Source organism: Rosa chinensis, chromosome 1 (genome assembly GCF_002994745.2).
Source record: "Rosa chinensis cultivar Old Blush chromosome 1, RchiOBHm-V2, whole genome shotgun sequence".
Taxonomy (NCBI): Eukaryota; Viridiplantae; Streptophyta; class Magnoliopsida; order Rosales; family Rosaceae; genus Rosa; species Rosa chinensis.
Genome location: NC_037088.1, coordinates 3,135,039 through 3,148,935, shown reverse-complemented (window position 1 = coordinate 3,148,935; position 13,897 = coordinate 3,135,039). Strand labels below are relative to the sequence as shown.

Genomic DNA, 13,897 nt, shown 5'->3' with positions numbered 1-13,897 from the left:
ATATATATATGGGTGTGCAGATGTAGGGTTGGAAGAAGAGAGAGGGAGGGGACACATGTGCAACAAGTGATAGGAAGGAAAGGAAAAAGGAAAGAAAATAAAAACAAAAAGGAAAGAGAAAAGAATGAAGAGTGCACGTGGGGAGGGGAAGAAGGAACAAAAAAAAGGCTGACATGACGTCAGCAAAGGCTATTTTTTTTTGTTTTTCTTTTCCTTTTTCTTGTCTTCTCTTCTCTTTTCTTCTTTCTTCTTTCTTCTCCCTTCTCAATGCATTTCCGCAAATACTATTGGAGGCAATTAGATTTCGTTCCCTTGATAACGTTGACCATAGTTGACTCGCATTGACTAGTTCATCCTTTTGTCGGAAACTCCAATTTGCTCAATTTTGGATCATTTTATCTCGTTTCCACAATTCCGCTTATTTCCTACAAAATAAATAAAAATTAAATAATTATATATTAATTGACATGGGGATTTGCTTAATTCTCGTGTTTTAGATACAATTACATACATAGAAATGCGTGTAATCAGGGGTGTACAAAAAACATTTCTGTACATGTTCTACTTGAGCCAAAGAAGGCCTCAGTATAAGTGGCAATGTTAACTGTGTGTGTGATTGCTTCAACTGTAGCTTCTTTTCAATATTGATTAGTGGAATTCGTAGTTCATAATTTGCTGTATTGAATTAAGTTTTGCATTTCTAATTGATCTCAACAATGTACATTGTATCGAATATATCAGTTTTTCTATATGTATGGACTTCCTCTGTATAGTTACAATTCATATCCCGAAGCAAAGCGCGGGAGTTCTTACTAGTTTCTAATGTAGGGTGTTGATATTCAACTTGGAATGGCAATTGATAGTATAAAAGAAGTAACTCTCATGACTTACATACACTCCCACTTGACTTGTTATAATCTTGCTTCTTTTTTATATATTTTTTTTATTTTGGGAACTTAGTATGCTTCAGAGTCTCTTGCTGTTTTTTTTTTTTTTTAATTCTTGTGGGAGAGAGGTGAAGTGTATGTTATAGCGTGCACAAGAAGATGGGTTTGGCTCCAGTTTGATGCAAGTTCCCTGAGATTCTTGATCTGGGCATGATTAAATTTAGATACTTGAATTCAATTTTATCATTTGCTCAAGAAAGAAAGTTTAAGGTTTTTACTTCTGTTTGATTTTTTTGGTTTGGGTTTAGGTATGAAACGGTAGTACGTAGTAGTGTAACTAATTCAAATGGTTTCAATACAATCTTGAACTATATGTAGATTGGGGGATATAGGCATAATTGGGACCTGGTAAATACTTAGACTATATGCAAGATAAATAGCTCATGTATGTTTCTCTCTGTTGTTGTTTTTTTTTTCATTTGTACAGCTTTGATATAAAGATTATTTAACTGTTAATATGTTTCCAGGTGTGGGATGCAACTGCAGCTGATCCTAAATTGCTGGTCTTTTTGAAATCGTACAGGAATTTCTTACACACTGAATCTGGTAATTAGATCTACCTAACTTTTCTAATTCTACTCTGGTTTAGATTAATCAGTGGTTCATGAATTATGAGATTCTGAGTGCATAACATGTTGACGAAGTCATCGAAATGTAGTGTATAGAATTAAAAATGCAGAGTAATATACTGAATTTACCTAAGAGGATAGCTATTAGTTATTCATTATATCCTAAATTTGTTTAATCTATTATTTTTAATGGGATGTTTTCCCTGTGGTGTGTAGGAATTAAAGCAGTATCCCACTTTAAGAGTGGAAGTTGGGAATGCAAGATTTGAATCGCTGGATAGGATGAAAGAAGAGAGCAAGGAAGCAACTATGCAGCTAGTTGATATGGAGTGTGGTTACGTCACCGTTGAATTTTTCCGCAAGTTTCCTCAGGATATTGAAAAGGGGGGGGCATATGTATCAACTGCATAGTTGGTTACATATTGAAAAGGGGGACATATGTATCAGCTGCATTTGTATCAGCTGCATAGTTGGACATATGTATCAGCTGCATTGTGTGGTTACATATGTATCAGCTTTTTGATGTCCCAAGTAGATGGGCATGCACTAAATGTTTTTCTTGTTTAAAATGTTGGGGTCAATGATTGGTGGTTTGCAATGTTTATATTTGATAGTGTGCAATGTTTATATTTAGTATGTAAATGGATCAAATGCACAATCTAATTCAGGAATGAGATATGTTCAAATAATCAGACAACAGAATAGATATAATGATAACTGCCCGTTGTCTGAATGGCCAAATATAGAGACAAATCACACTGCAATCATTCATATCAGACATCGATTTTTAACAAATCACTGTCTTCTAATCTACACTCACACAACGGAAGTAATTGAACTCTGTTGTCTCAATGTTAATCAGACAATACACAAAATAAAAGTCTGTTGTCTGACAAGCTTAACATACAACAGCTTGAAAACAAGCACTATTGTCTGAAGGCAGCGCCGCACCTGCGCCTGGCATCTGCCGAGCCATCTGCCGAGCTATTAGACAACATATTTAACACATACCCGTTGTCTATTTGTTTCTCAGACAACTGTGTTCCACCGTTGTCTGAATTTTCATCAGACAACAGCTCGGTCTACAACTGTGGGTCTCCAAATCCCACAACGGTTTTCTGCCGTTGTCTGATAATGTTTTTGGTGTAGTGTTAACAATTCTCTTGAATCTCTCTTCTCTCTTTTCCCTTTATTTTTTTTTTTGGGTTTATTCATTTAACTATTTTTTTGGTCAATTATCAATTTTTTTTCTAATAAAATATTTTAATTCAAAATTTCCATGTCATCAAAATTTTCAAATAAACAGATGACGAGGCATACTACCACATCATTTGGTATCTAAATTTTGTATAAAATTGGTATCTCAATCATTTCCTTCTGAATGGCATGGTAAGTTGAGCAATGCTGGAGATTTCGAGTTCGTTTCTAATATCATAACCCAACCAAATGTGGGAGAGGTCAAATATTTTAGTCTTACAATTAAGACAATTATATAAATGTGAAAATGATGGCAGCAGTAAGTGTGACAATCATTACAATAGTAATGACAATTATTGTAGCCAAAAGTGGTGATAATTACAGGAACAAATAAGGTATTAATGATGACTTGCCATGCAAGTTTACTTAGTAATGCACCTATAAATAAAGGGCAAAACAACCACGTATGACATTAAATTCTAATGAAGTCTACTACACTGAACTCAAAAATATACTAACTTAGACATCGGAGGGTATTTTACAGGTACCTCCCCCCCCCCCTCCTCGAACCAGTGACTAAGAGAAGCCTCTGTTTCGTCATCATCCAAGTACAAAGGCTTCCCTTCGCTTCGTTATCATCAACGGAGAGAGGCCTCCTCTTCGTCATCAACCAAGTACGAAGCCAAGGGAAGCCTTCGCTTCGTTACCATTAGCGAAGGGAAGCCTCTGCTTCATCAACACCAAAGTCAGCAATGGAGAGAAGCTTTCGCTTTGTCGCCATTGGGTCAACGACGAATGGAAATTTCTTGATCATCCCGGTTCAACTCCCGCTCCAGTCCGCATTAATTGTTAGGTCAAATTCCTAAAAGGAATTTTTCATCACCAACACCAAAGATCCACCTTCGATCTCTACCCAAAAGCTTATCAGCTCTACCACTACTAAATTGCCACCACTCAAAGAACAACAATGGGCTAAAGAAACACTCAAAAACAAGAAACAACACAAACTAGAACATGGAAGGAGGTGGTGTATGCATCCGAGTGAAAGATCTATACACCTTCATATTGATATGCGATGAAACACGTTGAGAATTAGCCTCTACAAATTTCAGGTATGGTTGGTGTTGAAGAAACAAACAAGAGAATGTATCTAAGACGAGCGTTCTAGAGGAAGCAAATTGGGAGAGAAGATATGAAAATTTTGATTTTTGGGTTAACAAAATTGACACGAATTAAGGTTGAAATAGAGAAAGAAAGAGGGAAAACAAGGCATAAATATGAGCTTAACTCAAGAAAATCACCACAAAGGTGAGAAATCATTATAACAGTGAAGAATCACCATAAGGGTGAGGCAAAACAAATGACTATAAAACGATTAATGTTAGGTGAAGGTACCACATGCATCTCATTTTACGTGGCAGCTGATGTGGCACAACCACGTCATTTAATGAAATTCTGTGATACGTTGGTTATTTTGCTACATCAGTTGCCACGTACGGTGGGATGCAGGTGGTACCCAAAAAGGCGATTCTCCTTGCATTACTCTTAAAAAACAGTAGGGATGAGAGAGAGAGAGAGAGAGAGAGAGAGAGAGAGAGAGAGAGAGAGTCATCCCCTTCAATTTCATGTTTCAAACCATCTCCACGTAACATATCCTCTAGAAGAGTTATCAAATACAATGGTGGTGTGAAATTATAGTACAACAACAAAACATTTAGACTTATGATACAAAATGGGGAATATTGCAGATGGAAAATTATGATACATACCGCTAACCGGAAGATTATGATAAAGCAAAGGAAACAATCATGGCCATACAGAGTCTTTTAAGTATTCCTATTTTACTAGACTTATGAAGGCTGTGGTGATGAACGACCCTTGAGAAAGCGCCAAGGTCCGGTTCCAGTTCCCATCCTGCAAATTTATTGGCAACCTCAGTTCAACTGATTCATTAGAATATAAATGTAAAAAAGTAATGCTTGGTGGACTACATTTTTGAATTACTTTCAAGTGACTTGTATGAAATACCATATATGGTTAACTGGTTATACAATATGAAGCCTTTACCATTTTTAGTTGCATAATTACCTCCATACGCCAGCGAATGCACGCAACCCCATATAGATGGTCAAAGCAATCCAAATTCCAACAAAACCATCGGATTTAGAGAGAAGGAACAATGAAACAATGCTTGCTATGGCCACCAGAACCTGAAAGTAATAACCAATTAATTAGTTTAGGCAATTAATAACAGTTAATCACAAATCTAGAAACAAATAAGTGCAAGACTTTATTACCAAGGAATATGCAGAGTATGCAAAGTCAGATGCTCCAAAGTTGACACCATCAAACACAAAAGAGAGGGAATTGATTGGTTGTGTTGCTGCAACAAACTGGGAGATGTGGTGAAAACAAATTAGTTGAATTTTTGTTCATTATAAAAACAATGATAATAGGTTATGAGCTTTTCGATGGACTAAGTAGGCATACAGGGAGGCCAATTTTTATAAGGTGCAAAACATTGACATCTCTTGAGAAGATTCCAGCTCCAAAGTACAAACCAACTCCAACAACAAGAGCGAGTCCCACACCAAGGATAAATCCCATCTGGACAAAAAAGGAATATGAACTCGAAGGAAATTCCAACCTGTGAAAATTCTCAAAGGAAATTGAAAATCTATGTATCCATGAATGGTTAAACTCGAGTACCTGTAATACTCGAGTTGCGGTAGCTGTAGCCTTTTTGTAGTCTTTCTCTGCAAATGCACATGCTAGAATAGCCTATAGAGCAGGCGACAATAACATATAGGATGTAAAATTAAGAAGCTCATATACCGAAAACAATTAACACTAAATTTTCTGATTTTGTAACTATAAAATGAGTAAATTAAAGTTGATATTACCTGTCCTGCAACAGCTAGCCCATCAGCAAGAAGGGATGATGTCAACCAGACTTGTAAGCATGTCTGGAATGCAGCCATGGGAGTTGGACCCAGCCGTGCTGCCAAAGATGCAGCTAAGGTGACACAGAATGTCACAGCAACCACCCTAGCCAACAATAGAGAACCTGTTTCCAAGAATAACTACTTCAAATGAATCTACCTCAGATGATGAGAACTTTTCAAAGAGAGCAACTAAATTGAATGAAAAAGCTAATTACCATTCTTAAGAAACTTTCCGAACTGCAAGTCTTTAATACTTGGTGGCATGAGATTAACTTTTCTCATTAAGATTAAGAAGAGGACCACTGCCATCAAGTACCTTATAGGATACCAAATATTGTTCGTGTTAACAAAGATGATATACACTCAATGGAAGCTCTGAAAGGAATACCAAGACAAAGGCGCACTACTTACTGAGAAAGAACGTGTGCAATAGCTGCACCTCTGATGCCGAAACCGCATACGAAGATGAGAAGTGGATCCAAGGCAATGTTAATTGCATATCCCGCAACTACAGAATGAAACAAATAAACTAGAGTGGGAAAAAATTTATGCAAACATCAGTTTGACAAAGAAACATAAACTGTTCAACAACTAGTTAATATGCATACGCTTCTTCATTTTTCCGGTGTTTAAATGGAACTGTGAATGTTTTCTGTTGATTCGTTGACATCTTTATTGTAAGTTTTCATCACATGAAACCAATACACTGACATACTCCCCTTTTGGGAAATTCTACGGTACCTGTATGTATGTGATACACTCATTTACAGATGTGACAACAATTTTGTTGTCATTGTGGTAAATAGAGTTATTTTTTGGGTAATTTTAGTTCTATTATAGGTAATTACTCCACCTACGATATTTTTACAAGTTTATGAACAAATTGTTGTCGATGTAGTAACTTGGTTCAATTATATGTAAATGTGTAAAACAAATGTGATAACTTTGTTGTTAATGTTGTAAATTTGGTTCAACTAAATTGTAATTTTGGTTCAATTAGATGTAAACGAGTGTATGATAAACATCCAAGTATTCTAGACAACCCCCTCTCTTTTTCGATTAGTACCAAATACTACAAAAAAGGTAAATTATTTTTGAAATTGTACGTATGCCTATATCAGATTACTTTCAGTTTCATGAATATGGTTTTCTCAACCAGCATTGTCTGATGTTTGTCCTATAATGACGTCAATATATCACTTAGAGATTATCTACTAAAAAACCAAGAAGAGTTGTCCATTTCTAGACATAAAGACTTAACTTATATATGGCTATCCCTTGTTTCTTGTGTTTAAGGATATTGAAGGGTAAGAAGGAGGACGAAGATATCAGAAGAGATTCTTAGGCCTACCAATGACATATAAAGGAGTTTTAGTATCCTTAAACCCTCGGAAGATTCCTTGCATGGCCAATGTAAGAAGAACAGCAGGTGCACCGATCGACCTTACTGTCAAGTACTTCATTGCTGGTTTTAGCATGGGGGAGTCCTGCCCATATATAAGAAGATTTGTTATTATTTCCCACATTCAATAACGATTGATTGATTAACTGATTTTTGATAATGGATCTCTCAAAAGATTTGCAACTACACAAAGAATGCGTGATAGATGACAATGAGCCGTATCCACTTACATGTTTCACACCCATCACACCAAGAAGAACTTTGGATCCTAACATGAGAAATATAGCTTGCAGCAGGCCAAGTATTGCACCGAAGATGAGTGCTGTCGATGCGGAAGCAATAGTACGCTTTTTGTTCTTCATCTTTGCCTTCTTATTTTTGCTCACAACAACAGATGGACCGTTTACAATACCTGTCTTGGAACCTGGTCAATAAAATAACCAATATTAATTGTTACAATTAATCATAATAGGTTTTTTCATGTTGTTCATTAATCTTTGAGTGAGGAAGTGAAAAGGTACCATTTTCTTCTGGATCACTGTTTTTAGGAACACCTTTTTCTCCATTTTCCACCACAGCATTTTCCGGTATGGAATTCTTTACTTCACTGCCTTCATCTAGTCCCTTGTCTGAGTTCTCACCATTTTCCTTGTCTTCAACATTTCCCAGATGCCTACCCATTTCTGTGGCTTCACCATTTTCGTCATCTAGGGCAGGTTCTTTCATCTCAGGTTTTGGTTTAGCGATCCCTTTTTCCATGTCATCAAGCATGCCTGAACCATTTTCCAATTTCTGGCCTTTTCCTGATTTTATTTTCATTTTTGATACAGTATCTTCTTCCGCCACAAAGGAGGTGGTGATACTGACAAGTGGGAATATAGTAATCCTTGAAGCTTGATTGAACAAGGCAATAGATACTCCTGCTGCTGCAAGTTCCACTGGACCTGAAAACAGAAAATCAAAATTCATGACTGAATCTTTCGATGAAGCACTGACTAGTTAGTCAGGGCTTAGTACAAGTACAACTTAATTAGTGATGTGGACATATCATACATTAGTCAAAAACAGAATTTATCCTAGGAATGAATGCCTAAAAGTTAGTGCATGCCTGAAACAAATGAAGAAAACGAAAGCTTACATACCTATATGACCAATGAATGCTGTGTCGATTAAGGAAGCGACAGGATCAGCAGCTACAGCCAGAGCAGCAGGGACTGCAATCTGAAGTATCTCCTTACCAAGCACATCCCATTTGAAAACACTCCTGCGATTGCATTTTGTCATATATCGATTAATCGGTTCATATGCAGTAACATACATTGAATTTTTTCTTTTCTCTTTTTTTCTTTTTTCACCTTCATTGTCAATGGTAAAAGCAATTAAAAGGTAATAATTTTCTTTGAAAAGTGACTCAAAAACTATACCTTGCATCCCTGAAGAAAACACCAACAGGCATCTTCCAAAAGCTCACTGGTCTTTGCAAATCTTGCTCGTCTCCCATGCTTATGTTTGAATAATAGTTACTGCACAGTTCAAAATGTTTCTGATGTTGTCAAAAATACTGTTCTCACAATCTAAGCTATATATAACTGCAAATGTGTGAAACCACTAGATCTCATACCGAGCAAAAGTGATTGAAATTCCAAAGATATAAACTGCGCGCTATGAAAATGAAATGTCCCCTTACTTGACAAGGAAGGTCAAATAAAGTCAATTTCAATTTTAAACAATGGATTATATCTCAGCAGTGCTTCAGAAATCTGACTGCTTCAGAATAAACTTAACGCCAAGAAGGTGACACAGAAGGTACGAAACACTACTACATGTTCAAAGTGGATTTATAGGTGCATAGTCGGTGATAGAATAAAACCTTCCTCAGTTGTGTTGTTTTCTACGTGCAACATCAGTCAATACAAGACTCAATACTTGATTTTTTTTCTCATTATTTTTCTGAAGAGACGAACCTTGCAAAAAATTCAAGGTCGGAACGCTGCTAAAGGTCTTAGAATGCAACCGGACACGTTTAGATGAATTGTCTATTCTGATATTATATTAAAGTTGAAAATCCAAACCATAACTAATGGGCAATGCATGGAGTTACGCGCGACTAAAATGCATAATACGAGATACTTTACTCTCAGAAAGACTTGTTAAAATTTTCAAAAATTTATGGGCAACACAGGTTTTTAGAACGGAAAGGATCATGTGTCTCATTCAAACACACAATTTCTTGTGTCTAAATGATATGCATTCCGATTTCTTCAACAACAAAAAAATAACTGATATGCCTTTCGATCTGGCAATTTCATTTTGTACGCCTCACTATTTATTTGCCAAATTAGTCAAGACCATTTTACAAAATTTAATGTTTTCATTCCTTTTCTTGGCTTAAATTGAGATTAATGATTTATAAAGGAATTTTTTCAAATTTTTAAATCACGCAAAGTAAAAGGTCTCGGTATTCCATCAATGCCTTTCAAGAAAATTGTTTTACAAACAGTTTAACAAGACAATCTAGACATACTTCATTCTTCTTAAATATAATAACAATAATAATAAAAATAAAAAAAGAATCTAGGCATACTTCATATTGCACTTGATCAAGCAACATAATATGTTAGATATTTTATAGAAAAATAATTTACCTATATATGAAATGACTTAACATACCCCTTTCCAAGAAAAAAAAAAGACTTAAAATGTGAATTTATATTCTCAATGTGATTCAAAACAGGGCCTTCAAAATAACATACATCTATATGTTCCTTTCATAAAAGAACAAAAAAAAAAAAAAACAAACAAACATTGATTGGTAAGCGTCCCATCTAGACATACTTCATATTGCACTTGATCAAGCATCGTAATATGTTAGATATTTTACAGAAAAATAATTTACCTATGTATGAAATGACTTAACATACTCCAAGAAAAAAAAAAAAAAACTTAAAATGTGAATTTATATTCTCAATGTGATTCAAAACAGGGCCTTCAAAATAACATTCATCTATATGTTTCTTTCATAAAAGAACAAAAAAGAAAAAAAAGCAAACAAACGATGATGGGTAAACGTCCCATCTATATATTAAAACTATTCAAAGTATATGAATATGTAACAAAAAGTCTGGTCTCATTTGCCATTTGGAAACTTGAGCTCAGTAAAGGACAGATGCTAAATATATAACAAGTAGTTAAGCTAGAATGGGCTGAACAGAAAGCAGAAAGGGAAAGGACAATTAGTATTGGTGTCGCAAAACTTGGAATCTGCATGAACCTCCCTTGGTTCTACAAAGCCCCTGATATCACCAGGAGCCTTACGGGAAGGCGTCTTCTGTTTCAATTATCAAGAGAGATACGGTGAATACTGATCCTTCTTATGTCCATGTCAGTGTGAACCTTCCTACTAGAACAAGATTCGACCTGTTCCTTTGTGGAACTGGGTTAATATAATCAAGGGATGTGGACTAAATATATGGTTGGTACAACTTTTGTCATTTTCAAAAATTTAGGGACTATATATTAAATTTATTTATACTATTAAATGTGGTCAATAAACTGGTACCGTGTGAAAAGACTTAAGATATTATAAATTATCATTGAAAAAGAATAGTAAAAATAAAACTTACTTTGCTTTTAACTAATGTTTCAATCTGAACTCGAGATACAAAACTCAAGATACAAACTAAAAGAACGCACAAACTATGGATTAAAAGTTGCGAGTGAAGAGAAGAACAAAAGGTTAGGAAAGTTGATTTATGCACATGGTCATCACTTGCAAATAAGATTGCCATTTCAAAACACTGAATGACGTCAAATCTTATAAAGAACTTAATAGAAGAATATCAGAATAAGGGGAAGAATAAAGTACAATGGAGATCGATGTATATATAGTTAGAATTTGTCATCTTGTAAGAGTTTGAAATGTCATTTTAAGTCTTTGGTTACAAGGTATATCAAAGGACACAAATTCTTGTCCCGAAAAAAAAAAAAAAAAAACGGCAATTAAAAGGGATCCGAACTCTGATTTTAAGGAACATAGAGCAGGGAAAACGGTCTTGTTAATTTTTAGTCATTTATGTTTATTTAAACGTAGTTGTATAAGTTGTTTTCAATTGCAACAAGACCGTGAAATTATAGCTAGATTTATTCTTTCATATTAACGTACATGCCGTTATGTCTAGTTATAATTCGTCATAATAAGAAAATTAGGCCTATCATGTTTAATGTTGTCATATACTTCTTTTAAATAATGACTCAATATGAACTCCAAAACATGTATACCATATTTACATAAATAACCATTCGAAAAAAGATACGTAATATTCAGATTTGTTTCAAGAATTAATGGAGTTGGGTTTTATCATCCGAAACCAATGTATGTGTACTTGTAAAGTTAAAAAGAAGACGTAATTACTAAACCTTATAGGGGCTGTTAGTTTAACTAAACCAATAACATATATGGTCATGGATTTGGTCAACACATTGTGAGTAGTGGAAGCTACATAAGCAGCATTGTTGATGGAAAAAGATTGGAGACAAGAAATTTCAAAGAGAGATTTTGGAATGCGAGGTTTATCTGGGGACAAGTTCTCTTGTCCAAACTAATTGCGAAAATGACGATGACTCAGACAAGACTAGAGATAGGGACCGCCCGAACAAATGAGTGTCATCCCTTGGACTCTTCCGTACTTGACCATCCGATACGGGATTCCGGGCGCCCGGTTGGAATAGGATCCGAACCCGCTTCAAAGGACCATAGTCATTAGTCATAATAGAAGAAAACTATCGACCAAAAATAATAATAATAATAGAAGAAACCTAACAGTAACATGCACCTACGGTTACGTAATTTTTGGATTCCCGAGCGGATGCATCTTTTTTCTTCTCAAGTAGTGGTACTGGTACGGTAATATTGTGCAACTTGCTGGTGTCGTAAAGAAAGCAAAAATGCTTTACATATCAAACAATTTAAGTTCTAAATATTCGTATACAAAACCTTTTCTCAAAGTTGGCAAAGCAAAGTTGCAAATAGCCGTGTATTTTCGTCAAAAAAAAAAAAAAATAGCTCTGTATTAGTCCAACTCAAAAAGTTCTGCGAGAAGTTTTTATGCATCTAGATGATTACTGTAAAACTATTAATGTTTCCAATTCACTTGAAATGAACTGATGTTTTCTAAGGAAAAAAAAAGCATGATGTCCCTAGCTTGAAGCCTCGGTCATATTTACCGGCTAAAAACACTATCATGATAAACATTCACTGGATTTTCCAGTTGACATGCCCACGTTCAATGTTAATTAGGACCGTTAAACTAAAACATAGAGGAACTCAATCAGGTGCGTGTAATCTATAGAAGTATAATATATATACATATATTCATGAAATTATGAAAGTGTGTGCAAGAAAAGATCGGTGCATGCAAATATGCGACAGGTACAAGGAATAAGCTCACTTGAGAATTAAGAAAAGAACATGGAGCCAGGAACTGATATCTAAAAAGACACGATCGAATTGAGATCTAGCTTTGGAAATGTAGATTAGAAGAAAAGAAAACTAGCAGTGCTTATATCATTTTACAAGTAACCAACTGCATACCTTAAATATTTTCCCTTATACACGCTGCTCTGTTCGGTGAAAGCAAAATTGCAAAGCTCGCTGGTTTCACCAACTTCCTGGCTTGGCCTTTTGCTTACACAAACACACTTGTACAAAGCCCCGGATACCTTCCCTTTTATAGAAACTCTTCCCTCCACCTGGCCAATAAACAAAGGTGCTCTTCTCCACTCTAAATGCCAATCCTAGAATGCCAGCATTGCAATTAATAATCTGGCCAAATATGCAGAGACTCACAGATGAGTTTGTTTAGATTGTGGAAAAGGTGGATAATCCACAATCAACGTAAGCTAAGGTAGCTACAGACTATGTAGAATATAAATGATTTAATCTTTTGTCCTTCATATATGGTGATGAAGGAAAATAGAAGTGCTTGTATCTGGTAGCTAGCTAGCAATCAAACTAAATAGCTTTTTGCATGTTAATGAGGTCTACGTAGGATTTCCAATAACCCCTTTGCCTGGCCTAATTTTCACCGGCTAGCTTACATTATCAGCCAATGTATGATTGGTCAATTCGATCATTAATAATTATCTTGGGTGTACTGGTTAAACATATATATATATATATATATATATATATATATATGGCCAATCACTAATGAACCTAGCTAGCTAGCTTCACATCATATATCTTATTGTCTTGAGATCGAAAACTGTGTGCGTATGACAAATACTATATGTAAAGTTGTGGTCATCGTCCATCTACTTAGATTATACCATATTCACGAGTAGCTCGAGTACTGCACGTCTGCAAAACTTGAGAATGTAAACATATCTAGTTGAAAATGTCACATTTTTAATGTATGGTTCAATAATTGGACCTTTTCAGGTTTTCAGGTCTTGGCAAGAATCATTGCTACGTCAAATTAATTAGTAAAGACAAAATAACAGATAATCAAATGTTAAAAACGCTTTTCTGATTAACTAGTTTGGCATAAACAAAAAATACCTAAAATATGAATGATTTCAATCCCTAGCTAGACAATCAGTCAAACAGAACAAAGACAAAGAGAAAGTTTGGGAATTTCTGATATATTGATCTTCTCCAAAGATGGAGTACATATACAAAATATACACATTCCTAATAGGAAACTAATTACACCGTGATATTCTCTCCTTCACTACATGATATCCTTTTTAACTATACAATCCTAATTATACTACAATTGCTACAATAATGGAGAGTGACTCACGCCAACACTCCCCCTCAAGTTGGAGCATACAGAT

The 13,897-nt window shown here is 35.2% G+C and overlaps 1 protein-coding gene across 2 annotated transcripts; it reads right to left on the bottom strand.

Moving 5' to 3' along the window:
* Positions 1 to 4,334: 4,334 nt before the first annotated feature.
* LOC112186546 (protein DETOXIFICATION 43) lies at positions 4,335 to 12,975 on the bottom strand. Of its 2 annotated transcripts, none has more exons than XM_040514034.1 (14): positions 12,651 to 12,975; positions 8,485 to 8,565; positions 8,203 to 8,324; positions 7,582 to 8,004; positions 7,291 to 7,484; positions 7,010 to 7,145; positions 6,070 to 6,166; positions 5,874 to 5,974; positions 5,617 to 5,780; positions 5,423 to 5,494; positions 5,204 to 5,320; positions 5,011 to 5,106; positions 4,802 to 4,923; positions 4,335 to 4,627 (listed from the first exon to the last, which is right to left on the bottom strand). In XM_040514034.1, exons 2-14 carry the CDS (start codon positions 8,559 to 8,561, stop codon positions 4,564 to 4,566), a joined length of 1,785 nt encoding a protein of 594 aa, XP_040369968.1. In that variant the 5' UTR covers positions 8,562 to 8,565; positions 12,651 to 12,975; the 3' UTR covers positions 4,335 to 4,563. The 2 variants fall into 2 exon arrangements, with proteins under 2 accessions (XP_040369968.1, XP_024180765.1); XM_024324997.2 differs by having other exon boundaries at positions 8,485 to 8,583; positions 12,651 to 12,973.
* Positions 12,976 to 13,897: the final 922 nt, after the last annotated feature.